Consider the following 25,481-nt stretch of genomic DNA (forward strand, 5'->3'; position numbering starts at 1 on the left):
GGAGAACGTGAATTCCGAGCCGTGGACCCCACGACCAACACTGCATTCAAATATAACATCTATCACAGCGGCGGCGGAAGAGCAGAGCATGGAGTTGGTTTCGTAGTGATGGGCAAGCAGATGAAGCGAGTGATGCGGTGGAAACCCATAAGCGAACGAATCTGTGTGTTGAGGATACGGGCCAAATTCTTCAATTACAGCCTAATCAACGTTTACGCACCGACAAACGATAAATCCAACGATGGAGGACACGTTTTATGAATGTATTGATAAAGCCTATGGAGAGTGCCCAAAGCATGACGTGAAAATTGTTATCGGAGACGCTAACGCTCAGGTCGGTAGAGAGGACTTTTTCCGTCCCATAATTGGTAGGGAGAGCTTTCACTCCGCTACCAATGACAAAGGCCTACGGCTAGTAAATTTCGCTGCTGCCAGAGGGATGGCCATCAGTAGCACCTACTTTGCACGAAAGAATATCCGGAAGCACACCTGGAGATACCCAAATGGTGAAACTTGCAACCAGATAGACCATGTTCTGGTGGATGGGCGCCATTTCCCGGATGTTATCGATGTGCGGACATTCAGAGGTCCGAACATTGACTCTTATCACTATCTCGTTGTCAGAAAAATTTGATCATGGTTGTCTACTGTATCGAACGAAAGATCACAGCGAACGATGCGTTACAATATCCAGCGATTGTCGGCAGAAGAAGTATCGGCTGAGTACCGTCAGAAGCTTGACGAACGGATAAGTGCAATCAACGTTAGCGACAACATCAACGATCTATGGGAGTCGATCCATGGAGCGGTGAGCACAACAGCACGAGAAGTTGTAGGCACTGCACAGAGGTGACCCAGGATTAGGGTGGCTCAAATTAGTATGGGAAAAACTTTTTTCATTTTTTTGATGGGCCGCCCTCTTATTCGATTCTATTTGATGCCTTGATGCTCTGGACAAAATTTCAGCCAAATCGGTCAACGTTTGGACGGTGCATAACTCGTAAGAAGTTTATATGCAAAAATGTATGCAGAAACATCCAAAAACAGTGAATTGTAGTTGGACGGCACAACTTACGATGAAGAACTATGATACTCATTCAGATCTTGAAGAATTTAATAGAGAATGTTATGCAGAAAACCGCGAGAAGATTGAAGTTTGCCCGGCTAAGTTATTAGCATTTCTCTGAAGTGGGGTTTGAGCAAATTTCGTTTCTTTTACCTTTGAAAAGAAATAAATTCACCCCCACAACACTCCAGTAAAATGTTAATATCTTTGCCTCATAAACTCTAATCTTCTCGCGATTTTCAGCATAACATTCTGTATTTAATTCTACAAGAACTGAATGAGTATCATGGTTCTTGGTCGTAAATGTTGCCGCCCAACTCCAAATCACTGTTTTTGGATGCTTCTGCATACATGTTTGCATATAAACTTCTAACGAGTTTAGCACCGCCCAAACGTTGACCGATTTGGCTGAAATTTTGTCCACAGCATCAGGGCATCAAATAGAACCGAATAAGAGGGTGGCCCATCAAAAAAATTGAAAAAGTGTTTTTGAGCCACCCTACCCAGGACGAGTTGGTTCGATGTGGAGTGTCAGAGAGTGACAGACGAGAAGAACGAACAGCAGAACAGCCGAAAAACGAACCCACCGCAGAAAGAAGGAAGAATATGAAGATTTGAACATGGTTTTCCGGCGAAACTGATACGGCTGATTCGTATAACGGGGGCTGGGCTGGTCACGTTGTTCGTATGTCGGAAGAACGTCAAGCAAAGATAATATTTAGTAGAGAAGAGGCCACAGGTTTTGTAGAAAGCCGCGTACACGATGGCTTTTTATAGTTGAAGAGGACCTGAGGGCGCTCAACGTTTAGGGCAACTGGAAGCGATTGGCCCAGAATCGAGTCCCGTGGAGAAGGATTTGACTCGAGTTTGAGATTTTTCATCAAAGGTAACATGGGACAATTATGCGTAGAACGGCAGTGTAGCCAATCAAAAAAATAATTTTGATTGGCACTGTGATGTCTTCCAAAAAGACTCCATTGCCTTGTTCTCGCATGTTCCACAGAATATATGTCAATAAATAAAATTTGTTGAATGCTTTCTTTACTTTTATAAATAATAATTATTGCACAGTTGTCGTGAAATACGAAAGCGCATCATCTGTGGAAGTCGGGCCTACTACGGGCTCCAGAAGAAACTGCGGTCAAAAAAGATTCGCCCCCGCACCAAATGTGTTATGTACAAGACGCTGATAAGACCGGTAGACTTCTACGGACACGAAACATGGACAATGCTCGAGGAGGACTTGCAAGCACTCGGCGTATTCGAGAGAAGGGGGCTTAGGACCATCTTTGGCGGTGTGCAAGAAGACGGTGTGTGGCGGCAAAGAATGAACCACGAGCTCGCCCAACTACGGCGAACTCAGCATCCCAAAGGTAGCTAAACCCGAAAGGGTACGGTGGACAGGGCATGGTGCATGAATGCCGGACAACAAACCGGATCGCTTCCGATCCGGCAGGTATGAAGCGGCCTGGAGCGCAGCGAGCAAGATGGGCTAACCAGGTACAAAACGACTTGGCGAGCGTGGGGCGCATTCGAGGATGAATTGTGGCGTAGGATTTGGATTGTTTTTTTTATTGGATTTGGATTGCATTTGAATAATTTTGGATTGGACTCGGATTAAATGTGATATCGAGGTATTCTCGGAACATGTCCAAGTTTTAATAGGGATGACGTTGCAATATTAAGATTTGTTCACATTTGTCAATGTAATAAGTGACCCTACAAATTTTATAAACAGCAATCAACCACTTTTTCCAAATATACAAAAAAAAAAAAACTAAACGTTACTAACCTGCAGCGAAGTGCAACGGAGTGGATTTCCTACCGGCGGTATCCCTAGCGTTCACAGTCTGCGACGTGATCAGCTTCTTCACTTTGACCAGATCGCCCGTTTTGCACGCTTCGAACAGATCCCGTAGCGGATCGTTTGCCATGGCGGCCGCTTCCAGATTGACGGACAGCATCGACCGGTTGGGATTGTTACTGGAGCTATTACTGCCAACACTGCCGCTGGATGCCTGTTGGTTCTGCTGCTGGATTGTCGCCGCTAGATGATGCCCAGCCGCGGAGGACATTTCCCACAAACCTATATCAGACGATTCCAGCTTGGCTGCTATTGTTCCGGAACCCGGACTCCATGCACATCTGGTAAACTAGATGCTTCGTGAAAATGGTTGAAATTGGTTCTATAACACTGCTCACGACGTTCTTCGTTGCCCTTGGTGAGCTCCCCGGAGGACAAACAACACTTTTTATTTTGTTTTTCTTCTTTTCATTTGAATATCATACTTTTCGGTGAAACAACACAAAATTAAATGTGTAGTTGTCGTAGATTGTTTGTTGGTTCTACAAACTACACTGCAATCTACACCAGGAGCACTCACTGATTAACTTAAAAAAACAACTTGATCAGAGGGTTTATTTATTATTACAATTATCTTAAGATCTCTCATAAATTTTGCCGAGTCACCAATAAATATTTTGATTATATAGATCAGCAAAGTAGCAATTAGCCTGCCTAATGAGCAAAATCATTATTACAAAAATAAAAATACTTATACGTGAAAAAAGAGCAAATGTTTCAATAGTTAGAATAAACAGTATTTAAAGTTTAATGTGCCAAGCATTTTAATTAGTTTACCTATAAATCAATTTTAAATAATCAACATTCGAATGCCAAGAAAATGTACTTGTAAACGCCAAATTAATAATAAACCTTTAGAAATAGTATTCATCATTCCTTCAAGAACTTCTTGTTTATTAAGGAAAATAAATCCACTAACATAATAAGCCATAGCTTCATAACAAAGCTAATAATTAATATATGATGATTCTTCATCAAATTATAAATTTAATCTTAATTCTTGAAAATACCGCAAAACAATATTGTTTGTAAGATTTTAACCCAGCCAAATAGGCCTAGGTCCGAAAATAAACGATTGTCACTCTTTTCTCATTCCAATAATCGCGTATAGACAGTGAATCGCCATTACGAATGGTGTGCAACCAATATATGACCACAATAAGTCCCCCTATGGAATCAATGATGGAGGGGCTGGAACCTGTCCTGAACCCTGACCATGAGATGAGAATCAACAATTTTCCACCGATAAATACAATCAATTCTGCTGTGAAACATTTTAACTATCACCATAAACACAAGCACAATTTAATTCTGCAACTAGTAAACCAGCCAGACCAGACCAGAAAGAGGGTCAACTTGCGAACGTCGTCGACACCTTTTTCTTCCTCTGTGGGAGCTGCTTGAACTTAAATTTTCAAACCACTTTTCCACGAAAAATCATGCCCAAAATTACCGAAAAATAAACTCACTACACGCAACGCGACCGCACCAATCCGAATGGCTACTTTTCGACCCAAATCGGCGGCATCAAAAAGGTTTTCAGGAGCAACAAAATTCCGTCTCCCCGACACGAAAAAGGCAAAACTCTTCTTGAGACGACGATGGATGATGGCCTCCACTCAACGGGGCTGATGTTGATTTTGTGGTAACTTGGCTGTTGTGCTGTTGGCTGTCAGTGGTTTATTTTTCTTTCTAGTTTTCACAAACACAAAGACATTACACAACACGATATAATTAGGGGTGTCTTGATTTAACGAAAGCATAATCTTCGAAACCTATGACCAGATTCAGAATCATTATAATATATTATACAGTATACTGTGTTTGTAGAAACATAACACATAATTTTGAATTAAACTAAAGCCCAAAGCATTTGCCTAAAAATATGAATGAGCAAAACTATAGCATGAACGAATAATCATGAGAAAAACAATTTGAATAACAAATAATATGTTCGCGAGTTAAACCAATTGAACACCCCTCTAGCATTTTGTTTTCAAAATAATTTAGTTTCATGCACACAATTGAGTTCTCCAAGCGCAGTTTTTCGCACACCAACGTCACTGTATAGGATATATAAAATAAAAGTGGGTGGTAATCTTGTTGCGGCAAAAATATCACGAATACTTTTGGAGGAAGACAGCACACATTGACAGGAATACAGCGAAGTCACGCACACTTTCATTTATTTGGAGAAGTCAATATTAATTTCAACCGCTGACAGCCCGGATAAAAATGTACTATTGGTTCAATAGTGTAAACAATTGAATTACCATAAAATGTACGGTATACAATAGGATACATTGTTTCTTGATGGTTGCACAGATTGTATCAACACTGAGGATACAATACATCAACATATTTCTCTAATGTAACTATACTTGCAATTGTTTTTGGAACGTTTTCGTACATAAGTTTCATACATTGATAATTTTTTAAACGTTTCTTTACATTGGATATAAACTATATAACAATATTTGCCTCATAGCGCCAAATATGCATTTTTTCCCTTTAAATTGCATTGTTGAACAGTAAAGCTGTCACAACTGAGAAATTTAAAATCGTATTGTTTTACTATACAAATACAATACAATCCATTGTATTTTGAACAGTTTTGTTCGGATATTTCAACAATATATTAACCATACACTCTATTGTGTGACGAAAAAAATGTATGGAAAAATCTCAGATTTTGTATAGTTACGATACTTAACAACCCGTACATTCTATTGCGTAAACTTCATTTACGTTTGAGTAAATGGTTCATAACAATGCATTCTAATGTATTTCTATGGTTTCATTTACAATATAATCTATTGCCAATTTAATGTTATTAATAGTAGTGTTACAATAAATTGTATTGTAATTCTACTGTATTTTTTATTCGGGAGACGTTCAAGCTAGAAAAAATTGTCAAAATTTTTAGACGAGTTGGAACGGAGCGAAAAAAAATGAAATGGAAAATATTTGTTTACATTCTAATGCGTTCTTTCTCTTTTATTCCTATTGGGGATTCAATTTTTTTGCTAATTAAATTTAACTCCGGGCTTGAACGCTTGGAACTGTGTTTCATGCTTTTTGTTTAGTTTGGTCGCTTGCTTTACCATCTGATTCAACACGGATCTGCATGGATGTATTATTTGGAAGGGATAAAAAGCAGAAGGATTTCATCTGCCTTTTTATCAAGGGCGAGAGGGCATTGAAAATGACGAGGAATATAAAACATAGACTTTATAGACTTTATAGACTTCAAGAAACCCATTTAGAAAATATCTTTCAGGTGAAGATTAATAAATATTGCATAAATAAATATCACAGTTCATGAAACATTTTTCTGGCATTTTCCATGCAATATGATGCAGACTTCACACTTAAAATAAATCGCCGAATTCGGTAAAATTTTACCGAAATCTCAACAGCAGAACTGTTCGGTAAATAATTTAACTGATTTTCGGTGATTTTGACAGTTGAGCAATGGAAAAAATTACAAAAAATCTGTAAAATAAATTACCGAACAGTTCTGCTGTTGAGATTTCGGTAAAATTTACCGAATACGGTGAAATGAGTTAAGTGTGTTGGCTGCAGATTATTATCACAGATAACAGACATTGAAGCTAGAACAAATTTTATTGAAAATCCTGTGTAAACTTTTGAATTAATATACGTTGGCCCACTACTGCCATCTACTCAACTGATTGCGGCAGTACCTAAGGATGCAGCTGAATTACAACCGTCGAACGCAGCCAATGCATTTGACAGCCGCAATCGGGCTGCGTTTTCAATAACAATGATCCTTGCGCCATCTCCAATCGATTGCCAAACGCGGTCCCAATTTAAAATACATTTGAATTAACGGTTGCGGATGTTTACACACGTATGGGATGCCAGCCTCAACATCTGTTATCTGTGTTATTATTTATCATTGTAACAATATGAAAAAACATACACGACTGATTACAAAAACAAATGTCTCTAATACGAGTAAAAGAGACAGGTTATGAAATTCGAGGTGTGATTGTTATTGATTCTACCAAAACGTCATAGATAGTAGCTCTAAATTGGTTATAATACATAATTCCCTTATTCGGCTTGAATCCACAGGGCTTATATCAAAGCGTTATATACCGATATACGGCTTATTTTCATGCTTGAAGTTTATACGGCTAATTAGCACTTAAAAATCATATATACAGCTTATAGGCACTGAAATGGTTTAAATAAAGCTTATTAATGGTTAATGGTTACCTGGGCGGCGATGATGTATTGCGCAGGGAGCTGAACCATGCTGAACTCCTGGATACGTAGTCCAAAGAGGTTTCCAACATCATTGATTACTTGTCACCACGGTCTAAATTACCCTGTACTCGATGAACCAAAAGATTATATACATATGGTGATTACCACGAAACAACTTACCGATTATTTTACGAGAACTCTACTTACAGGGCACTCAACAGCTATTCCGCTGGGACTGCTGCTACCGGCGTCATTGTTGCAGTACTGCGCGGTCCTCGTGTTCGCTCTCCGTAAATCTTAATTTAACGGAGCATCGTAAATTGCACGATGTTGATGTTTTATATGCTTGCGATGCATATACGAGATTGGTATCGCTCAGTCGATTCTTTGGCTTTATTCAAGGTTAACTTTCCCAAGAGAACCCAAATTTTTGACGCTTCTAAGTATTTTTGAAATTTAAAACAAAAATCGAAAAAGTGCTGATTTTTTTTAGATTGGCCTGATTTTGAACGAACATCGGGTGATTTTTTCAGGCCTTCAGATTTTTACTGCCTTGCGGTACTCCAGATTTATTGGAGAACGCTGATGAAATACTGTTGTCAAGCTTCACCCGCAAAACTAGTTCCGATAGGTAGGAACTGAACCATGAGACTAATCGTGAATATACACCAAGGTGAGATAACTTGTACAGAAGGATTGTGTGATCAATTTTGTCAAACGCTGCATTCAAATCGGTGTAGATAACGTCCATTTGTGCTTTGATCTCCATACTAGCAATGTAATTTGAATTCGTTGTTACAGATCTACCTGTCATAAAACCGTGCTGATCAAAGGAAATATAATTCTTAGCTCGATCCAATAGGGCACCCTTCACAGTCATTTCAAAAAGTTTTGACGATGCAGACAAATTTGTTATTTCACGATGATTCGTAACATTCCGTCGATCGCCATCCTTAAAAATGGGGTATAGATATACGATTGCTTCCATACGCTGGGAGACTTTGCTTGTTCAAACGATCGATAAAAAAATATCACAAAACGGTTCGGCCAAGGTATTGATAAAAGATATTTTAGTTACTAGATAAAGATTGTCGCTGTCGTCGCTGTCCGGAACATCTTTTGCTGGCGAGGATAGGGGAGCTAAATGTCAAAGAAGGAAAATCCATACGATTTGACAGGTATGTACCACACATGTTTCGGACAGCAGAACAAAGGGAACAGTAGCGACAATCTTTATCTAGTAACTAAAATATCTTTTGTATTGATGCAGCGCCGAAGCACTACTACCGGTAAACCATCCGATCCCGGGGAGAAGGAGCATTTCAGTTTGTAGACTCGACGACGGATAAACTAACAATCAGTCGTTAGTTAGATTTAAACTCAGGGAGAAAAATCAATAATAACATAGCCGGTGATTGTTAATCCTTCAGTTCAGGAGGAGCAAAATCACAGCAGCAGTGACGAGTATTATGAGTCCACCGGAGACCAACGAGAAGTAGATGTTGGTCAAGTACTTCCAAAGAGACTACCGGACTACATAGTGGACGTACCGTTGGCCGTTGAAGAAGCCCGAATGTGAAAGCGGAATAATTTGCTCAGTCAGGAGCCATGCATGATAATGATTTGGTTGCTGCATTCACTCAATGAAATAGGGCTGGGGCAACTTGGTACCACAAGAATCGGGCTACCTTGAACTCATTGACATCTATAGTTTAATCACGATAATCAAAACACATCGCGTGAAGTTTGAAAGGAATCCGCTACAGTAAGGATGCTACTATAGTGCCCCTCAGTGCAATTGATGGCCGATATTCTCATCAAGCCTGTTGGTGTCAACAAACGATTGGAAATTGTAAGAGCGATGAGGTTGATATTCGATGTAGAGGGACACTAATGTAATATCGAGGTGGAGTGATGTGGGGAGCAATGATTATCTAATTACGACACTGTGCACCAAGAAGCTGGTCCGAAAGAGAGTATGATGAGAAAGTGAGTATATTTGAAATATAAGAATTCAGTTAATCATGAGAAGCGGACTTGGTAGTCATATGGCTACTGCTTCTGCCTCATACGCAGGAGGTCGTGGGTTCAATCCCAGGGTCCGTTCCATTCTCCTACTTTGTATCATTCTCTTTATTTCTCATGTTCTAGCAATCGCTAGAACTGGAAATGGACTTCCATACCGTTTCCATTACTATTCCTATACCTTCAACTTGAGTATTCTAACAGTAATCTGCTAGAATTGGAAATGAACTATAGAGCTCGTTTCCTACATCCAATTAGAAATTCCATGAGTTACCTTCTCCTATCTATCACATTGGCAGCTCGTTAACCAAGACGGACCTCTGCCCCCCCCCAACCTAACCCAGAAATTCCAATAAATTCCGCATGAACTCGTGGCAAGTGCAGAGGTATATTCGGCTTGCAGTGGGCGAGTGATTGCATCATCATTTCCTCCCCCTTCCCTACATTGACTTGCATTCTGACGTGGCAGGCGCCAGTATGACCTAACAAATGAGATCACCAGTACTTGTACATTGAAGATGTGTGCTAGTCCCAAGCAAACATCTGCTGGTTCCCTGTGCAAGAACAGCTGATCTGGTCATAATGGAGTAGCAACTACGAGCAGTCAATCAAGCTCAAGCTCAATATAAGAATTCAGTTAATCATGAACCGTCTCCAATGGAGGACGCTTCATCTTTTGTACCGCATGCGTTTGAGCTCTTTATTCTTCCTTTCGCGTTACGCAAGTTTCCGAGTTAATACTATCGATCTTGATCCGATTCTTTGTGCCAGTTTGGAGACTTGTCCGCTGTGTATGTGGTTTGCTCTGCTGCTAAATTCCACACCAGCTACGTGGGGATATTAATCTACAACGTGCTACAACTATCTGTCGACCAAAGAATTCCATTGCGCAGGACATTATCGCAGGCGTGGAGTACCTCACCAGCTGGAAGATATGTAGGGGAGACTGGGTAGACTTGATCCCCTTTTCTGATTTCCGATGTACCACAGCCAAAAATAAATAAACATACGCGATTTCCACACAGCCTCTCTAAAGAAATATAGTATTTAACTTTACTAATGTATGGCAGTCCTTAAATTATTGTTGTTATTGATACACAATCGATTTTTTGAAGTGCTGTCGAAAATCGACTTTTTGAATTTTCGGGGGAAATTGATCCCTCTCCAAGAACTTGCTTTGACAAAATTATAAAGGTGCCCTCGGATTTTTAAAGTATTTTTCCTTCAAAATATACAGAATTTTCGAATTGCTGTGCGAATACATGAACGATTTTTTTTATTGAATTCGACAGCACATGCAATTTTAAAATTTGGGAAGACTTGATCCTCTTTTTATGATATCTACGCAATAAATATTTTTTCCTGCCAAAACTTTATCAAATCTGTCAAATCTACAAAAAAATTAGAAGCTTGAATGCAGATCTACATTTTTTTGAATTTTTTCGCCAAATTTTTGTATGGGTGACTAATGGGGGATCAAGTGTCCCCAAATTGAGGCAATAACTTCAAATCGAAGTATCCCTTGAAGGAATTTTGACATTTTCATCAGTACAGATCATTAAGCATATTTATGGCTTTGTGCTGTGAAAAAACGAAAGCATTTGGTCATTGATATGAAAAGTTGTTCAAATTTTACATTGCCAATAAAAAAATCTTTGGGAAGGTCAAAACATACAAATCGCCCAGCAGAATAAATAAGGTTGTCAATCCAAAAAATAACTCACCACATAAAGGTCATTTGTTTAGATGATATATATTAAAAAATACGCTAGAACAAAACTAATTTAGTTCTCGATAAAACATGGGGTGATCCCCTATTAACGCGACGAAGACCCTGAAAATCCCATAAGCTAAGAGGATTGTAAAAATCACCCTCAATGGCAGTGGTGGAATGGGTCACTATACCGTCCTAAGCACGCGTCTCTCGAATACCCCGAGTGATGCGTAGCGGCTGTGTGTGTGTGTTTTTTTTTATAGAGGATGGAAGGCAAATCTGCAAACATGCACTTGGAAAGTCAGGGTATGGGGATGGCAGAAAGCCGACCCACTAAACCCACCCAAGTAACAAGGTTACTTGGGTTACCCTCTCTTCTAATGCCTGATCCCCCCCGGAACTACCTGCCAGTATTACTTTTGGAGGATAGGCAGTACTAAGCGTACTCCTCCCAAAACGACACGGCTGAGCCCTTTGGATTCCTTGTTTGTGCCAGTAAGCACACAAGAGCTATGAGCCCTTAATTCCTTTATCTTTTCCTTGTGCCAATCAGCACTACATTATTTTTCTTCCTTTTAGTCATTTAGCTCTCTACGTACTCGTAAGCTACTCAGATAGTCCCCAGCGGCGAATCTAACCTACTTCGACGGGGAGTTCCCCAACGTCAGAAGCTCCCTCGTAACCGACGACCCGTCACAACGGGTGACCGGACGAGTGCCATGGTAGATTCAAAGATTCCGGGTGGAAAAAACTTCCGGTTCAATGGTGCCCGACGACCCAAAGCCGGTGCATTCGCACGCCTTAATCTACTCAGCTGGTCCCCGGTGGTGGGTAGCCTACTCCGATAACCGACTTTCGATGCTCTTGAGCCATTCAGCTCCCACCTTATTCGTTGAGCCATTTAGCTCCCTCGGTTGCGATCCCGAACGACTCCGAAAATCTCCGACGGCGGATCTAACCTAATCCGACGAAAAGTTCCCCGAAAGCGGTAGCTCCCTCGAAACCGGCCGTTTCGCCACGTTCTGCAGCTACGCGGTCGCCGCAATCTGACGTCGTTGGTTGCTGGCACTGGCGTTCCCATACAAAACCGACATATATTTTCCGCGGCGGAGTTCTCATGGTCCGATATCCGCAATGGCGGCTTGCTGCTGCTCCGTGCGCCAACTTCGTTGTAGGATGTACTTAGGTAGGCTATCCTGGACGTCACTCTTGCGAGTTGCGACCGCTCTCCACTGTTCTGGGTTCTGGCACATTCTTCTGACGGTGCTCAGCCGTTTCTGTCACGTCTGGGCATTGCAGACAGGCGGGGGGAGCCGCATATGACTACAACAATATCAGGTAGATCCCTCCTAAATAGAGTGTACGATGAAGAGGCACGATGATGAAAAGGGCATCTGTTCTAAAATTTGATGTTTCGTTCAGTGTAAATAAATAGGCAGCTTTGTTTACTGTAACATTTCTTACACATATTTTCTACTGTTTACATAAAGGTGGTTATCTTCTGATTCTACCAAATCGTATATGCATAGTACTTCAAGTTCATCTTGCTATTAAGAAAGTAAATTAATCACGCTACGTAAAAACTTCCCCAACATGTTTGGTTTGAAACAAAATTTGTAGGAATCTACCACGAACGGTAAACTTAATGCCAAATCTATTCTAACAAATCTCGAGAGTCCCTGTATCAAATTACATTGTGTTTATGCCCAGTGATTACTCGTCACTTTCGCTAACACTTCTGGCGTCCAACGAATCCGTACAGATAGTGAGTTCCGGCGATTCTACGCCTCCACCGTTGCCCACCGATCCATGAACCAGTCGACCGCCACTCATTGCCACAGGTTGAACCCCAGCGTGATGGTGATGGGACTGATGACCTGCCGCTGGGGACGGCGAAGAAGTCCCCGTGTCTCCTGTCACGGATGCTGTCAGCTGCGATGGAACTACGCCACTGGCGATCTGGCGTTGCCTTATCAGCGCCAGTCGTTGCTGAGTTATTTCCAGGTGATGCTTGCGCCACTTAATCCGACGATTCTGGAACCACACCTTAACCTAAAAGATTAGGAACTCCATTAGTGTCATATAGAGCGTGAATGAGTACAAAGGGTTCGCACCTGTGCTTCGGTTAGTTGTAGGGTATGCGCCAGGTAGAGACGCTCTGGACCAACCATGTATTGTTGCCGTTCAAATTCAGCTTCCAGGCGTTCTAGCTGCTCGGGTGTAAAAATGGTACGAACACGTTTGCTTTTGAGAGCCGCGGATGCTGACAGGGAAGTCTTTTTGGCCAAATCTGGAAGAAATATGAAAAAGAATTGATATTATTTTTATTTGATCATATGATTATTCGGATTATTCGAGGGGGTTCTTACTTAGCCCAGCGCAGCGGTAAGATGCGCGGCTACATAGCAAGAACATGCTGAGAGTGGTAATATTGGTTTACTATTTTTGTACAAAAAGTTGATAGTAACTATCATACTGAGACCCATATAGGCGAATCTGAGTTTTAATGAGCTAAAATAGACCAAAACAAATTTTTGCTTTAGGGGAAAGCTTCTTAGTTGTCGACTAAGCGTGACTAAACAGGACGGCAGGGCTGTGACCCAAGTATCCCAAAATAAAATATGTTTTCAGGAGATGTTGGAATGCGATTTTAGGTGAACAATAGAATACTTTCAATGCAGAAACAAGACCCATATGGGCGCCGGCAGTGCGAAGCCGTACTCGCGAATGCACAACATGTTAGCTTTGGGGGAGTTGATAGTAACTATCAGCGCTCAACTGCGACTCATGGGGGCGCCGGCAGTGCGAAGCCGTACTCGCGGATGCACAACATGTTAGCTTTGGGGGAGTTGATAGTAACTATCAGCGCTCAACTGCGACTATAGTCCGGTCTAGAATATTTCCGAGTTGTAATTTTTCTCGTCTTCCTTGGGCATAACAGTATCGTCGTATTATCCTCATATAGGCATGCGAAAATACATTCAAGTGAACATTAAGCTGCGATTCAGCAATGTCCCACTGGGGGAGCGATTTGCAGCTATATTACTCCACCTAACGACGAAATCATTCCTGAACACATGTCTTCATACCGTTTCTATTTTCAATCCTAACTGTTTGAATTTGAAATGAACGAAAGCTCGATTCAGTACAGTTTGAATATTGCAGTTCGCGTTGATTCCGCAAAATGCATGAAGTTGCAGCGAACTTGCAAGATCTTTTGCAAACATTTATTTTTTATACATCCATTTGGTTTCCGTACACGCGCCACAAGCCAGAGTTGGCATGCGAACATTATAGTGTTATTCAAATTAAATTCCTCCTGTTGCATCCTCTATTAATTCTGCTTTTGGTTTTGTTGCTGTTAGTGTTTAAGAAGGCGTATCATTGCAGATAAATCGGCTCTTTTTAGGTCCACAAGACCAACCACAAGATATTTCCCCAGAAAATCCTCCGGAAACACAGAAATTCTTTTGGAAATTCATCAAAACAATCCTTTAAACCTTAAAAAAAAATTAAGAAAAGGTAAATTTTTTCGGATTTTTTTAGAAAATCCTTTGGAAATTCCTTCATGAATTTATTTAAGAATGAAATAGGAAATACTAGATGTATTTTCGAAGAGTTTCTAACGGAAGTTTCAATGAAATTTCAAGATGAAATTTTCGAAAGATCTCTTAAAATAATTTCCGAATGATCCCTAAAAGAATTTCTGAAGTGATTCTCAAAAAAAATTTAAAGCAATATCCGAAGGTCATAAAGAATTTCAAATTAAATTTGTCCGAAACTAAAACACTCAAAAGGATTCTTATATAAAGTTCTAGAGAAATTTCGAAGAAGTTCCAAGAATTTCTCTCTAGAGTTTACGAAGAAATTTCTTAAGGAAATATTGGCAGAATTTCGTTTGGAAATTCCTGGAATAATTGAACCGGTGCCAGCGAAAGTGGTACATAAACCATTTTTGTCAATTATGAGTTTTTTTTATACCAACGGCTTCTAAACAAACGAGCATAAATTCCATACAAAAATCTAAGATGGCTGAGTTGGGGATATTGACAAGTCGGATAACCTGTACATAAAAAAATCACTTACGGGTGATTAGTTCTAGACCAACATTTGAAAAGGGCGTAAAAGTCAACATTTATTCCTTCTGATTCTTCATCTTCTTATAAAGCTATATATGCAGATGAAAAATCAGAAGGAATAAATTTTTGGCTGTTACGCCCTTTTCAAATGTTAGTCTAGATTTAACTCCCGAATTATCGATGGCTGGCGGCTGGTCGGCCAAAGTCAGCCAAAGCGGTGGCTAGGTATCGAGGTGGCCAACGGATTGCCGAGCGGAAGGGCAAATCGGCGGGAGATCGATCGATGAAGAGGTGCAGGGGGCGGTCGATGAAGATGCCGAATTTCGGATAGCAAGAAATCGTCCAAATTGTCCGATGAAGAATTCATTCGGACCAAATTTGAACCATTTGATTCACATGACATTGTACGTTACCTAGAAATATATTTGACGAAAAAACTTTAACAAATCGACCCCTAGAAAAAGGATGGATTGGAATGGATTGAAACGTCGGGAAAAGATTAAAAATATTGTTTTCATTCTCCACCAAGACTGCGAAGCCAAATATTTCCGAAGCAAGCTCAATACTACAGTCGAGCGAAAAAGAAGATCAAGATGTCGTCAGGTGGCCGGACGACGATGTAGTAGACGCTTTTCCGGATAGTGATGCCGCTAACGGATTGAGAGGCGACAACGTGGCTCGCGGTAGGCTTGAACCAATAGACCGGCCAATAGACTGGTAAAACAATCGTGCGGCCGAAGAGGGGTCAGGCGATAACGCAGCGCACTAGTGGCCGTTAGGTGTGGGCCGGACGATGATGCGGCCTACAAATCCCTCGTCGGGTGGCCAGGTGTCACGACAATGCCTACGGATTGCCGTTTAACCGCGTGATGGGTGGGATGCCGGGTGGTAGGGTGATCCACAATCGAATTGTTCGATGATCCCGACGGGTGATGTCGGTTGGATGGAGTAGTGTCCACGGGCGTCTACCCAAGATGGCACCTCTGGGTTGCCGAACTTAAAAAAACACACGATTCACACCGAACTGCCTAAAAACAAGCTCCTTACACCAAGCCACAAATCCAACTGCCTCTCTATCTCATCGGCTTCGTTCACCTACCGTCTGACTTGGTCACTCATCTCCCCAAGGAAAGCACGCGTTCTATACTTCTTGCGTTCAAATCGCCAAATCTTGCGAAATCGCCGTTAAAACTTTAGCAATTTGTCTTCACGCTTGAATGGATTTAATATATATCTAATTAAATGTTACCCGCCGGTAACAAAATGTACATGTACCACTTTTACTGTCAACGTTTTTCGGTTTCTGTTTCCTTTTGTTCCCATTAATAGTGGTACATGTGTAATTTGTTCCAGTGAACTTGAAATTTGTCATAACATTCTATTATTTTTCACTACTATTTTTAGGTACATCAGTCATAACATGTTGGTACAGTTTAGTTGCAAAAAATTGCAAATATGAATTTATTATTCGATGTTTTTGGAAAAATGCATCTCCTGAAAAATTTACTCAATGTAACATGCACCACTTTCGCTGGCACCGGTTCAATTGTTAAAGCAATTTCCTAAAAAGTTCGAAGGCAATTTCCTCAGGAATTCTGAAATCAAATCCTATAGGAATTCATGAAAAAATTCTGAAAGAATTCTCTTAAAAGAATGTCGGAAGATTTTTCTGAAACAATTTCCGTAGGTATTTCCGAAGAATTTTCCATAGCAATACTAACCAAATTACCAAAGGAATTCCAAAATGAATTTCTGAAAGAAATTCTAAAAGAATTTCCGAAGGAATTTCTGGAACATATCAATTTTCAAAGAAATTTCGGATAGACGCAAGGAATTCCTAACGTAGGTTTTCCTATAGGAATTTTTGAAGCCATTTTTATAATTCCTTTTTTGCGTTTTCGAAGGAATATCTTACTTTTCCAAAAGGAACTCTGTCTTTATCTGCGAAGCAATTTCCTGAGTATTTTGCGGAAGAATCCCTGGAAACATTCCTAAGGAATTCTTAAAGGAATGCCCTCAAGAATGTCTGAAATTCCTTTTGGAGTGCGTTCGGAAATTCTAGAACGAAATTCCGGAGGAAATCCTTCCGAAAAATTTCGGATGGAATACCGGAAAAATTTCTGAAAGTATTCCTACAGGAATTCTTGAAGAAAACGGAGGAGTTTCTAAACAATTCTTAGAAAGTTTTTGAAGGAATTTTCAAAAGAATTCCTTAATGAATTTCTGAAGGTATTTCTCGATTCATTTGCGGAGAAATTCCTTGAGGAATTTTGTAATGAATTACTGGAGGAATTTCCATTGGATTATTTAGATTACTTACGATAGAATTCCAATGGTAATTTTTGAAGGTAGGTCTGAAAAAAAATCTGGATGACTAACTGAATTAATTCCTAGGGGTATTTTTTAGAAAGTAATGTCTGGAGAATTTTCCGAACGAACATCTGGATGAATTCATGAAATATCTCCTGCATGAATACTCTAAAAAATTTGTTGAGAAACTTCCAAAGCAACTCCTGAAGTAAATCCCTAAAGAATTCATGAGAATATCCGAAGAAAAATGAGGACGAATCTACATACTAAGTGGAGTCAAGTACAAGACACTGAAGACGGCCATACTGTTGAGGTCGAAATACGTATCTGTCAAGATACAATTAAGTGGTGGAATTCAATGGGATTGTATAAACTCGTCTTATGACAAGTGAAGACATTCCACTAAAAGCTCAAAATAATTTTCTTATCGATATTGTTTTTTTTTTTGCTTTTCTCGTATACCTGCAAAGTATACGTAAAGGCTATATGTTCGCTCCAAAAACGAACTGTTTATAAGAGGCCCGGAGGCCCATAGTGTTATATACTGATCGACTCAGCTCGACGAACTGAAGTGATGTCTGTCTGTGTATGTGTGTGCGCAAACTTATCTCAATAATGTTTAGGCACTTATTATCCTTAACCGATTTGCTCGCAACATGTTGCATTCGACGTGGAATCTTGTCCCATTGTTTCGACAGCGACTCCTGTCCAGCCGTGCGGCCAGAAATCTCGCCGGAATAGCGAGGCGAGTGGTGAACGGACAATCGTCGTCCGACGAGACCAACGGACGTTGCTGGACGATGGTGTGCAGGCGTCTTCCCTCGTAGGCGCGATCGGCCGGCCGTGGCTTAGCCACCTTGGACGCCCGAGAGGGTAACTCCTCCTTGACGATTAGGGCCTACGGCCCGAGGAATCGTCCGATGAAGGACGACAGAATCCTGTACATTTTAGGCGCGGAAGCCTGACGGCTTTACGGGCCGAACCGTATGCTTGACGGAAAGCAGTTCAAATAGACGTCGAAAAAGACAAAAGAGGCCCTGAACACTTTTCCCAATTCTCCAGAATTGGGGGAGGGGGGGGGAGGAGTGTTCACTCACTTTATTACACTGCACTTTTAAAAATTCATGTCTTCAGCACACGGACGCCTGGTTGGAAAAGAGGCCGAAACGGGCAATGGCTCTCTTTTAAAAGATATTCCATTCATAGTTTTCGCGCCAATTTGCTTTTTATTTTACTCCAATTTTACTCCATTTACTTAAGTCATGATGCCATGTTGGATAATTTGTAACATACACATATATCTACAGCGGTACCAACTCTAACGCTTCTGTGGTAGCATCTACTGTTATTGCGCAAGAAACGTGAAGGTTCCGAAATAACAACATAATGACAACACAAAAATCCACAATTTGTAACCGAACGGTTACACACTCGTCCTTAATCGATTTGCTCGCAACAAGTTGCATTCGACGCAAAATCCAAAATCCTATGGGCTCCTTGATGGGCTCAGAAGTTATGGCCAAAGTACTATTTTCATAACACACGAGAAAGGCTCCATCATCGCTAGGCAGATTAATCAGGGTTTTCTATTGTATGAAGTATGTCATGTTTAATTTAAAATTTAAACAGGGTTTTGTTTTAGTCCTGTCCAGATTTTCAAAAGCATACTCTGAAAAATTCATGAAAGAATCCTTGATCGATTTTTTTCAGACCTCCCTAAGGACTTCTTGCAAGAGTTTCTGAAGTAATTTCTTAAAGAATGAATCGCCTACTTTGAGCGGGACTCTAGGAGTTATCTTTCGGAAATCAGTATGGTGAAGAGCATCTAAAGTTTAATATCTCGAAAAAAAAACGAAAGAATATTTGGTAGGCGTAGTAACAGACACTTTCCTACATAACTGGTACCAAATAGATTTTCGTGAAAAGTTCCTGCTGTTGAGAAAACCTGCGCTAGATGTCTTTGGCCATACAAATTTCCGGTGGTTAACTCATGCTGACTATTTTTACTTATACGTTAGCGCGTGGATACGGCAATGGCGGGTAGGAAACCAATCACTGTATGTAATTCATTCATGTAAAATATGGTCGGGGTTCGGGCAGCAGGGACTATGTCCAAGGGCTTGACGATCCCTCCCCAGGCCATCTGCGAGTTGTGGTGCCTGCCTAGGATGTGGTGGGGTTTGACAGTGGGCCTGTTAAACTTCTATAAAAAGCTGCATGTATCCGCAAGTAGGCTCCGCCAAAGCGACCGTGTGCCGCTTAAAGCGCACAAGCCCAAGTCCTGGTGTTAGATGGGACGCTAAACAGCCCTGACACGACGGCCCTCCGACGAGACAGGAGGTTTGCGCAGGCCCAATAAGCCGCCTTTAAAAACAACCATTACGAACGATACAGAAGATAATACGACTCGATACAATCGGCAACGACCTATGCGAACAAAGCTGTGGCACCACCAGAGAACTAGGAACCGGCTTCATTGGGTGGCAGCCAATCAACGCAAGGATTTGCAAGCTGAGGATAAAAGGCCGAATCTACAACTATAGCATCATCAACGTGCACAGCCCACTCGAAGGGAGACCCGTCGACGAGAAAGAAGCGTTCTATGCACAGCTGTAGCAGACATACGATGGTTGCCCACTGCGGGACGTCAAAATCGTCATCGGTGATATCAATGCACAGGTAGGAAGGGAGGAAATGTATAGACCGGTCATCGGACCGGATAGTCTGCAAACGACAACGGCCAGCGATGCATAAACTTTGCAGTCTCCCGCGGAATGGTAGTCCGAAGCACTTTCTTCCCCCGCAATAATATCCACAAGGTCACATGGAAATCACCTAATCATGTAACGGAAAACCAAATCGACCATGTTCTAATCGATGGCAAATTCTTCTCCGACATCACGAACGTCCGCACTCACCGCAGTGCGAATATTGAATCCGACCACTATACCTCGTTGCAGTATGTCTGCGCTCAAAATTCTCGACGGTGTACACCACGCGTTGGAGTCGTCCGCCACGGCTATACATTGGGCGGCTACAAGATGGTAGACTAGCCCAAAACTACGCGCAGCAGCTGGAAGTGGCACTCCCAACGGAAGAGCAGCTAGGTAGGCGCAGCTTCTCTTGAAGATGGCTGGAGAGATATTTGATCCGCCATTGGAAGCACCGCAACCGTTGCACTAGGCACGGTGCCCCCGGATCAGATAAACGACTGGTATGATGGCGAGTGTGAGCAGTCAGTTGAGGAGAAGAATGCAGCATGGGCGAGATTGCTGCTACACCGCACGAGGGCGAACGAGCCACGATACAAACGGGCCCGGGATAGACAAAACTCCAGCAGGAAGATCGAGACCGTGAAGAGACGGAGGAACTGTGCCACGCTAATAACGCACGAAAGTTCTATGAGAAGTTAGACCGTTCACGTAAGGGCCATGTGTAAGGACATAAACGGGAACCTTCTTAAAAACGAGCGTGAGGTGATCCAAAGGTGGCGGCAGAACTACGAAGAGCACCTGAATGGCGATGTGGCAGACAAAGGTGGCAGTATGGTAATGAACCTAGGAGCACACGCGCAGGACATACGACTTCCGGCTCCGAATCTCCAGGAAATCCAAAAGGAGGTCGGCCGGCTTAAAAACAACAAAGCCCCTGGGGTTGACCAACTATCACAAGAGCTGTTTAAGTATGGTGGTGAGGCACTGGCTAGAGCGCTGCACTGGGTAATTACTAAGGTTTGGGAGGATGACGTTCTGTCGCCGGAATGGATGGAAGGTGTCGTGTGCCCCATCTAAAAAAGGGGGATAAGCTGGATTGTAACAACTACCGCGCAATCACATTGCTGAACGTCGCCTACAAGGTGCTCTCCCAAATTTTATGCCGCCGACTAACACCAACTGCAAGAGAGTTCGTGGGGCAGTACCAGGCGGGATTTATGGATGAACGCTCTACCACAGATCAGGTGTTCGCCGTACGTCAGGTATTGCAGAAATGCCGCGAATACAACGTGCCCACACATCATCTATTTATCGACTTCAAAGCCGCATACGATAAAATCGATCGGGACCAGCTATGGCAGCTTATGCACGAAAACGGATTTCCGGATAAACTGATACGGTTGATCAAGGCGACGATGGATCAGGTTATGTGCGTAGTTCGAGTATCAGGTGCATTCTCGAGTCCCTTCGAAACGTGCAGAGGGTTACGGTGAGATGATGGTCTTTCGTGTCTGTTATTCAACATCGCTTTGGAGGGAGTAATACGAAGGGCAGGGATTGACACGAGTGGTACGATTTTAACGAAGTCCGTCCAGTTATTTGGTTTCGCCGACGACATTGATATTATGGCACGTAACTTTGAGAGGATGGAGGAAGCCTACATAAGACTGAAAAACGAAGCTAAACGGATTGGACTAGTCATCAAAACGTAGAAGACGAAGTACATGATAGGAAGGGGTTCAAGAGAAGACAATGTGAGCCACCCACCTCGAGTTTGTATTGGTGCTGACGAAATCAAGGTGGTTGTAATTCGTGAATTGGGTTCACTGGTGACCTCCGATAACGATACCAGCAGAGAAATTCAGAGCTGTTGGGAGAACCATCCATCGTTCACACAAAATCTTAAGACAGCGGTGGGCCGGGCACGTGGCCAGAATGTCGGACAGTAATCCAGTGAAAATAGTTCTCTCGACAACGATCCAACGGGAACAAGAAGACGAGGTGCACAGCGAGCAAGGTGGATCGATCAGGTGGAGAACGATTTGCGGTCCCTCTGCAGACTGCGTGGTTGGCGACCTGTAGCCATGGACCGAGTTGAATGGAGAAGACTTCTATGCACTGCACAGGCCACTTCGACCTTAGTCTGACAATAAGGCCGTTACAAATATTTAATTAACTTTTTGTCCTACTGGTCTCCGAAAGGTCGAAAGGGTGGGGGGGGGGAGATAATCTTCTATATATAATTAAAATGAAATGGTCTGTGTTCGTATCCGCATACCTCGAAAACGGCTGGATGGATTTCCTTCATTCCTTCAGCAAATATGTTCGTTATCGTTTCCGACGGGTTTATATGATATTTCCTCAACTGAAAATCATGCGTAAGGTTGAGTTAATTAGGAAAACCTAAAATTAAGAATCGTATGGAAATTTCGCATGAGCAGTACACAACGCGCATTTTCGCCTACTATGCAGGACAACGTCTGCCGGGTATTAAAATAAAAAAATAAAAAAACTCCTCGGATTTGTTAAAGAATGCTTTGAATGTTGCCCCTCAAAATATTATTTTTTGGCAAAAAAAAATCCGAGAGGGGGAGACAAAATAGATTTTAAATATTTGTATCGGCCTGAATGAATAAATAAAACATTAAGCAGGGATATACTATTATATACAATAGTGCTAATTGATGAACGCAGTAGATCTAATTCCCCAACAAAAAAAGTAAATGTCCTATTTTGGGCCCCTACAGGAAGTGCTTACCAATATCTATCGATTTACTCAATCGTTACGAGCGAAAAGCACACACTTTAAAGATGAAAGTTATATTTATGAAATATACTTGTAACTTGTAACGCATTGTAACGATTGTAACGCTTGGCTTATTGTGCCAACTGTTTTCATTAAGGTCACTCCTCACGGAATCCAAGTTTCAAAGTGCTCGCGTTTTCGGGGGCACGCCACTCGATACGGAAGCAACGCACAACCATGCACAACTGTCGTTTTTATTTTTTCACGCATGCTGCGACGACGCAGCAAAGCTAAACCAACAAAAATGACAGTTGTTCGCCGCCTCCGTATCGAATGGTGTGCCCCCGAAAACGCGAGCACTTTGAAACTTGGACTCCGTGAGGAGTGACCTTAAAATTTAATCCAAGTATCTTCATTTTTCCCACAGGAAACTCGCCAAATAAATGCAGAACAATATCATTCTAAGGAAGCCACTAGGGGAATTAGCAGCGACATTGGTTTAGGGTCGGAATTAAAAAAAAATTCATCAGGAGGGTTCAAAAACTGTAGAGGTCCAAATCAAAGTTGGTTACCCTACAGTCTGTTTATCTTACATTTTGACTTTATTTTAAAGTTGAACCCAACGTTGGATGTCCAACGTTTTCTTTCTGTATTTAGATCAGAGTTTTATCTAAATCTATCACTTGTTTCTATGCTGCAGTCAAGCTATATCTACCAAAATATCTGCTGTTTTGTCGTGTCCAATCTGACAAATAACGAGCTCGAGCTCTAAGGATTCTTAGTTAAGGAAGCCTATAGACGAAACTATATATTATTACGATCCATAATTCTCCCATTCAACAGCTTGAGCTTATTGATCTATTGGCGAACGTCTAGGCACTGTTTTCGAATACAAACTCTAGGCATCAAATCCGTGAAAAACCGTGTGTGTCTGTTACTAATGCAACCATATTAAATTTTCTCTTGAGTTCTTCAAAAATTCCTCTCTCAGAACCCCCTACCCAAATCATCTCACCTTTAAACTTGTCCCGATTATGATTCTGCGCGTGATGATGGTGTGCCGCCGCCGCTGCCGCCATCGCAAGATGATGATGCGAGTGGTGCTGGTGGGGATGCTGATGATGGTGGTGTTGGTGATGGTGCTGTGCGTGGTGGTGATTGGTCAAATGATGCGTCGCTGCTGACTGCGACGACGGCTGCAGCGATGGCGCCAGATGGTGTCCCGGTGGCAGCCCCTGCTGGGCGGAATGTTGCTGCTGTTGGTGCAAATGGACGGTAGCTGCATTTGCAACGCCACCCACGCCACCACCTCCTCCGGCAACGGACGGATGATGCTGGTGGTGAAATTGATGTGGAGTGAAACCACCGGCGGCACTTCCATGAATGTGATGGAGCGTTTGTAGGGCGGCAAGGCTTGGCGAGGATTGCGATATGTGATGGTTAAGGTGGGATTGACTGTTCTCTAGGCTAGACGCAACGGCGTCCGTTAGGGTATCGGCAGAGTCTTTGGAGATTCGTAGTTGGAATGCCGACGCTGTATCACTGTGATTGTTTAGGGATAGATTCATTGCGTCATGGAAGGCACCATGACCGTCGGCTGCCTGTTTCTTCTTCAAGCCTAGTATAGCTGCTATCGTGAAGGATTTACCAATCCCGTCGGCATCGAGTTGTGTCGTGCTTGTGGGGGTGAGGTTCTCGCTTCGGGCTATGTCGAGATGCTCTTCATCGCAACCATCGTCAATATCGGCGTCTTCTTCGTCATCATCATCGTCGATAATGTCTATGTTGTTATTTTCCCCATCACTACTTTGGTTGGTGTCGGTATTCTCGATATCCAGACTATTTCCACCCACTAGATTGAGTTTCTTATCGCAATCGTCATCGCCTGCTAGGATGTTATTATTGAGTAAATTCATATCTTCGGTTTCGCAATGTTTCTGATGGTGGTGCAACTGCTGTTGGTGATGCTGGTCCAGGGCAGCGGCTGCAGCAGCTGCGGCGGCGGCCGCTGCTGCCGCCGTGGCATGCGAATTGTGTAAGTTGAGAAAATGTGTCAAAGGATTCGTGTGGTATTTCGCAGGCTGGTGGTGAATCATTGCTAATTTACTACCCGCGCTAACTTTCCGATAATGAAGACGCACACACTCCTATCAAGCTGGACAACTTAATTATAATGGGGGAAAACTATTCGCAATCCCTTCCCTTTGTTTGCCTCCAAGCCGGACCGGACCCCAATAACGTCGTTCTATCAACGTACCCACGATGATGAGGGTCAACTTCATTTGAGAATTTACACTAATGGGATGGAAACTTTTCTTTTTTTTTTCTGCTACCCGATTTGGTCGAGTAATGAAGCGAAGAATTTTTGGTCCTGAAACGAAAGATTAGAGAAGAGAGGAACATGAGATCAGAAGTTAGTGAAATAAGTTTACTCTGTATCGCATTAAATTAGCTTGCGTCGAAAGAATTGTCGCCTTGCCGTCTTCGAATATATACAGGATAGAAAAAAGTTCTTCGTTGTCGTCGTTTGTGCAAGCAAATTAAGCACTCTCTGTTCTTAAATTGAGACGAGTGTTTCGCTTTAATTAAATTGTTTAAAGTGAAACAAGAAACTCCGCATTTTGTTCGTGCTTTAAATTGAGTTGAGAAAAGAACTGACGTGAAGTTGTTCTTTGTTCTCATTATGTGTATGAATAATGCAGCGTCTCCATTAGGTGAGCCGGCAGA

The 25,481-nt window shown here is 42.1% G+C and overlaps 2 protein-coding genes across 6 annotated transcripts in view; both read right to left on the reverse strand.

Annotated features, from left to right (window-relative positions):
- The window catches only part of LOC134224100 (poly [ADP-ribose] polymerase tankyrase), a 60,774-nt gene extending 56,193 nt beyond the window's left edge, over positions 1 to 4,581 (reverse strand). Inside the window, exons 1-2 of one of the 5 annotated variants that reach the window (XM_062703342.1) lie at positions 4,400 to 4,581; positions 2,859 to 3,457 (exon numbers count right to left, since the gene is read on the reverse strand). In XM_062703342.1, coding sequence (XP_062559326.1) covers positions 2,859 to 3,141 — 283 coding nt within the window. In that variant the 5' untranslated portion in view covers positions 3,142 to 3,457; positions 4,400 to 4,581. Of the gene's footprint in view, positions 1 to 2,858; positions 3,471 to 4,383 lie in introns of all 5 variants that reach the window. The other 4 variants (XM_062703344.1, XM_062703345.1, XM_062703340.1 and 1 more) reach the window with 4 other exon arrangements.
- A 7,778-nt stretch (positions 4,582 to 12,359) lies between these two features.
- Positions 12,360 to 25,481, reverse strand: part of LOC134224956 (homeobox protein goosecoid-like) — a 49,416-nt gene continuing 36,294 nt past the window's right edge. The window contains exons 2-4 of the mRNA XM_062704641.1: positions 23,770 to 25,125; positions 13,020 to 13,195; positions 12,360 to 12,957 (exon numbers count right to left, since the gene is read on the reverse strand). Of these exons, the coding sequence (XP_062560625.1) occupies positions 12,619 to 12,957; positions 13,020 to 13,195; positions 23,770 to 24,850 (1,596 nt within the window). The 5' untranslated portion in view covers positions 24,851 to 25,125 and the 3' untranslated portion in view covers positions 12,360 to 12,618. The remainder of the gene's footprint in view (positions 12,958 to 13,019; positions 13,196 to 23,769; positions 25,126 to 25,481) is intronic.

This window comes from Armigeres subalbatus, chromosome 3, assembly GCF_024139115.2.
Source record: "Armigeres subalbatus isolate Guangzhou_Male chromosome 3, GZ_Asu_2, whole genome shotgun sequence".
NCBI lineage: Eukaryota > Metazoa > Arthropoda > Insecta > Diptera > Culicidae > Armigeres > Armigeres subalbatus.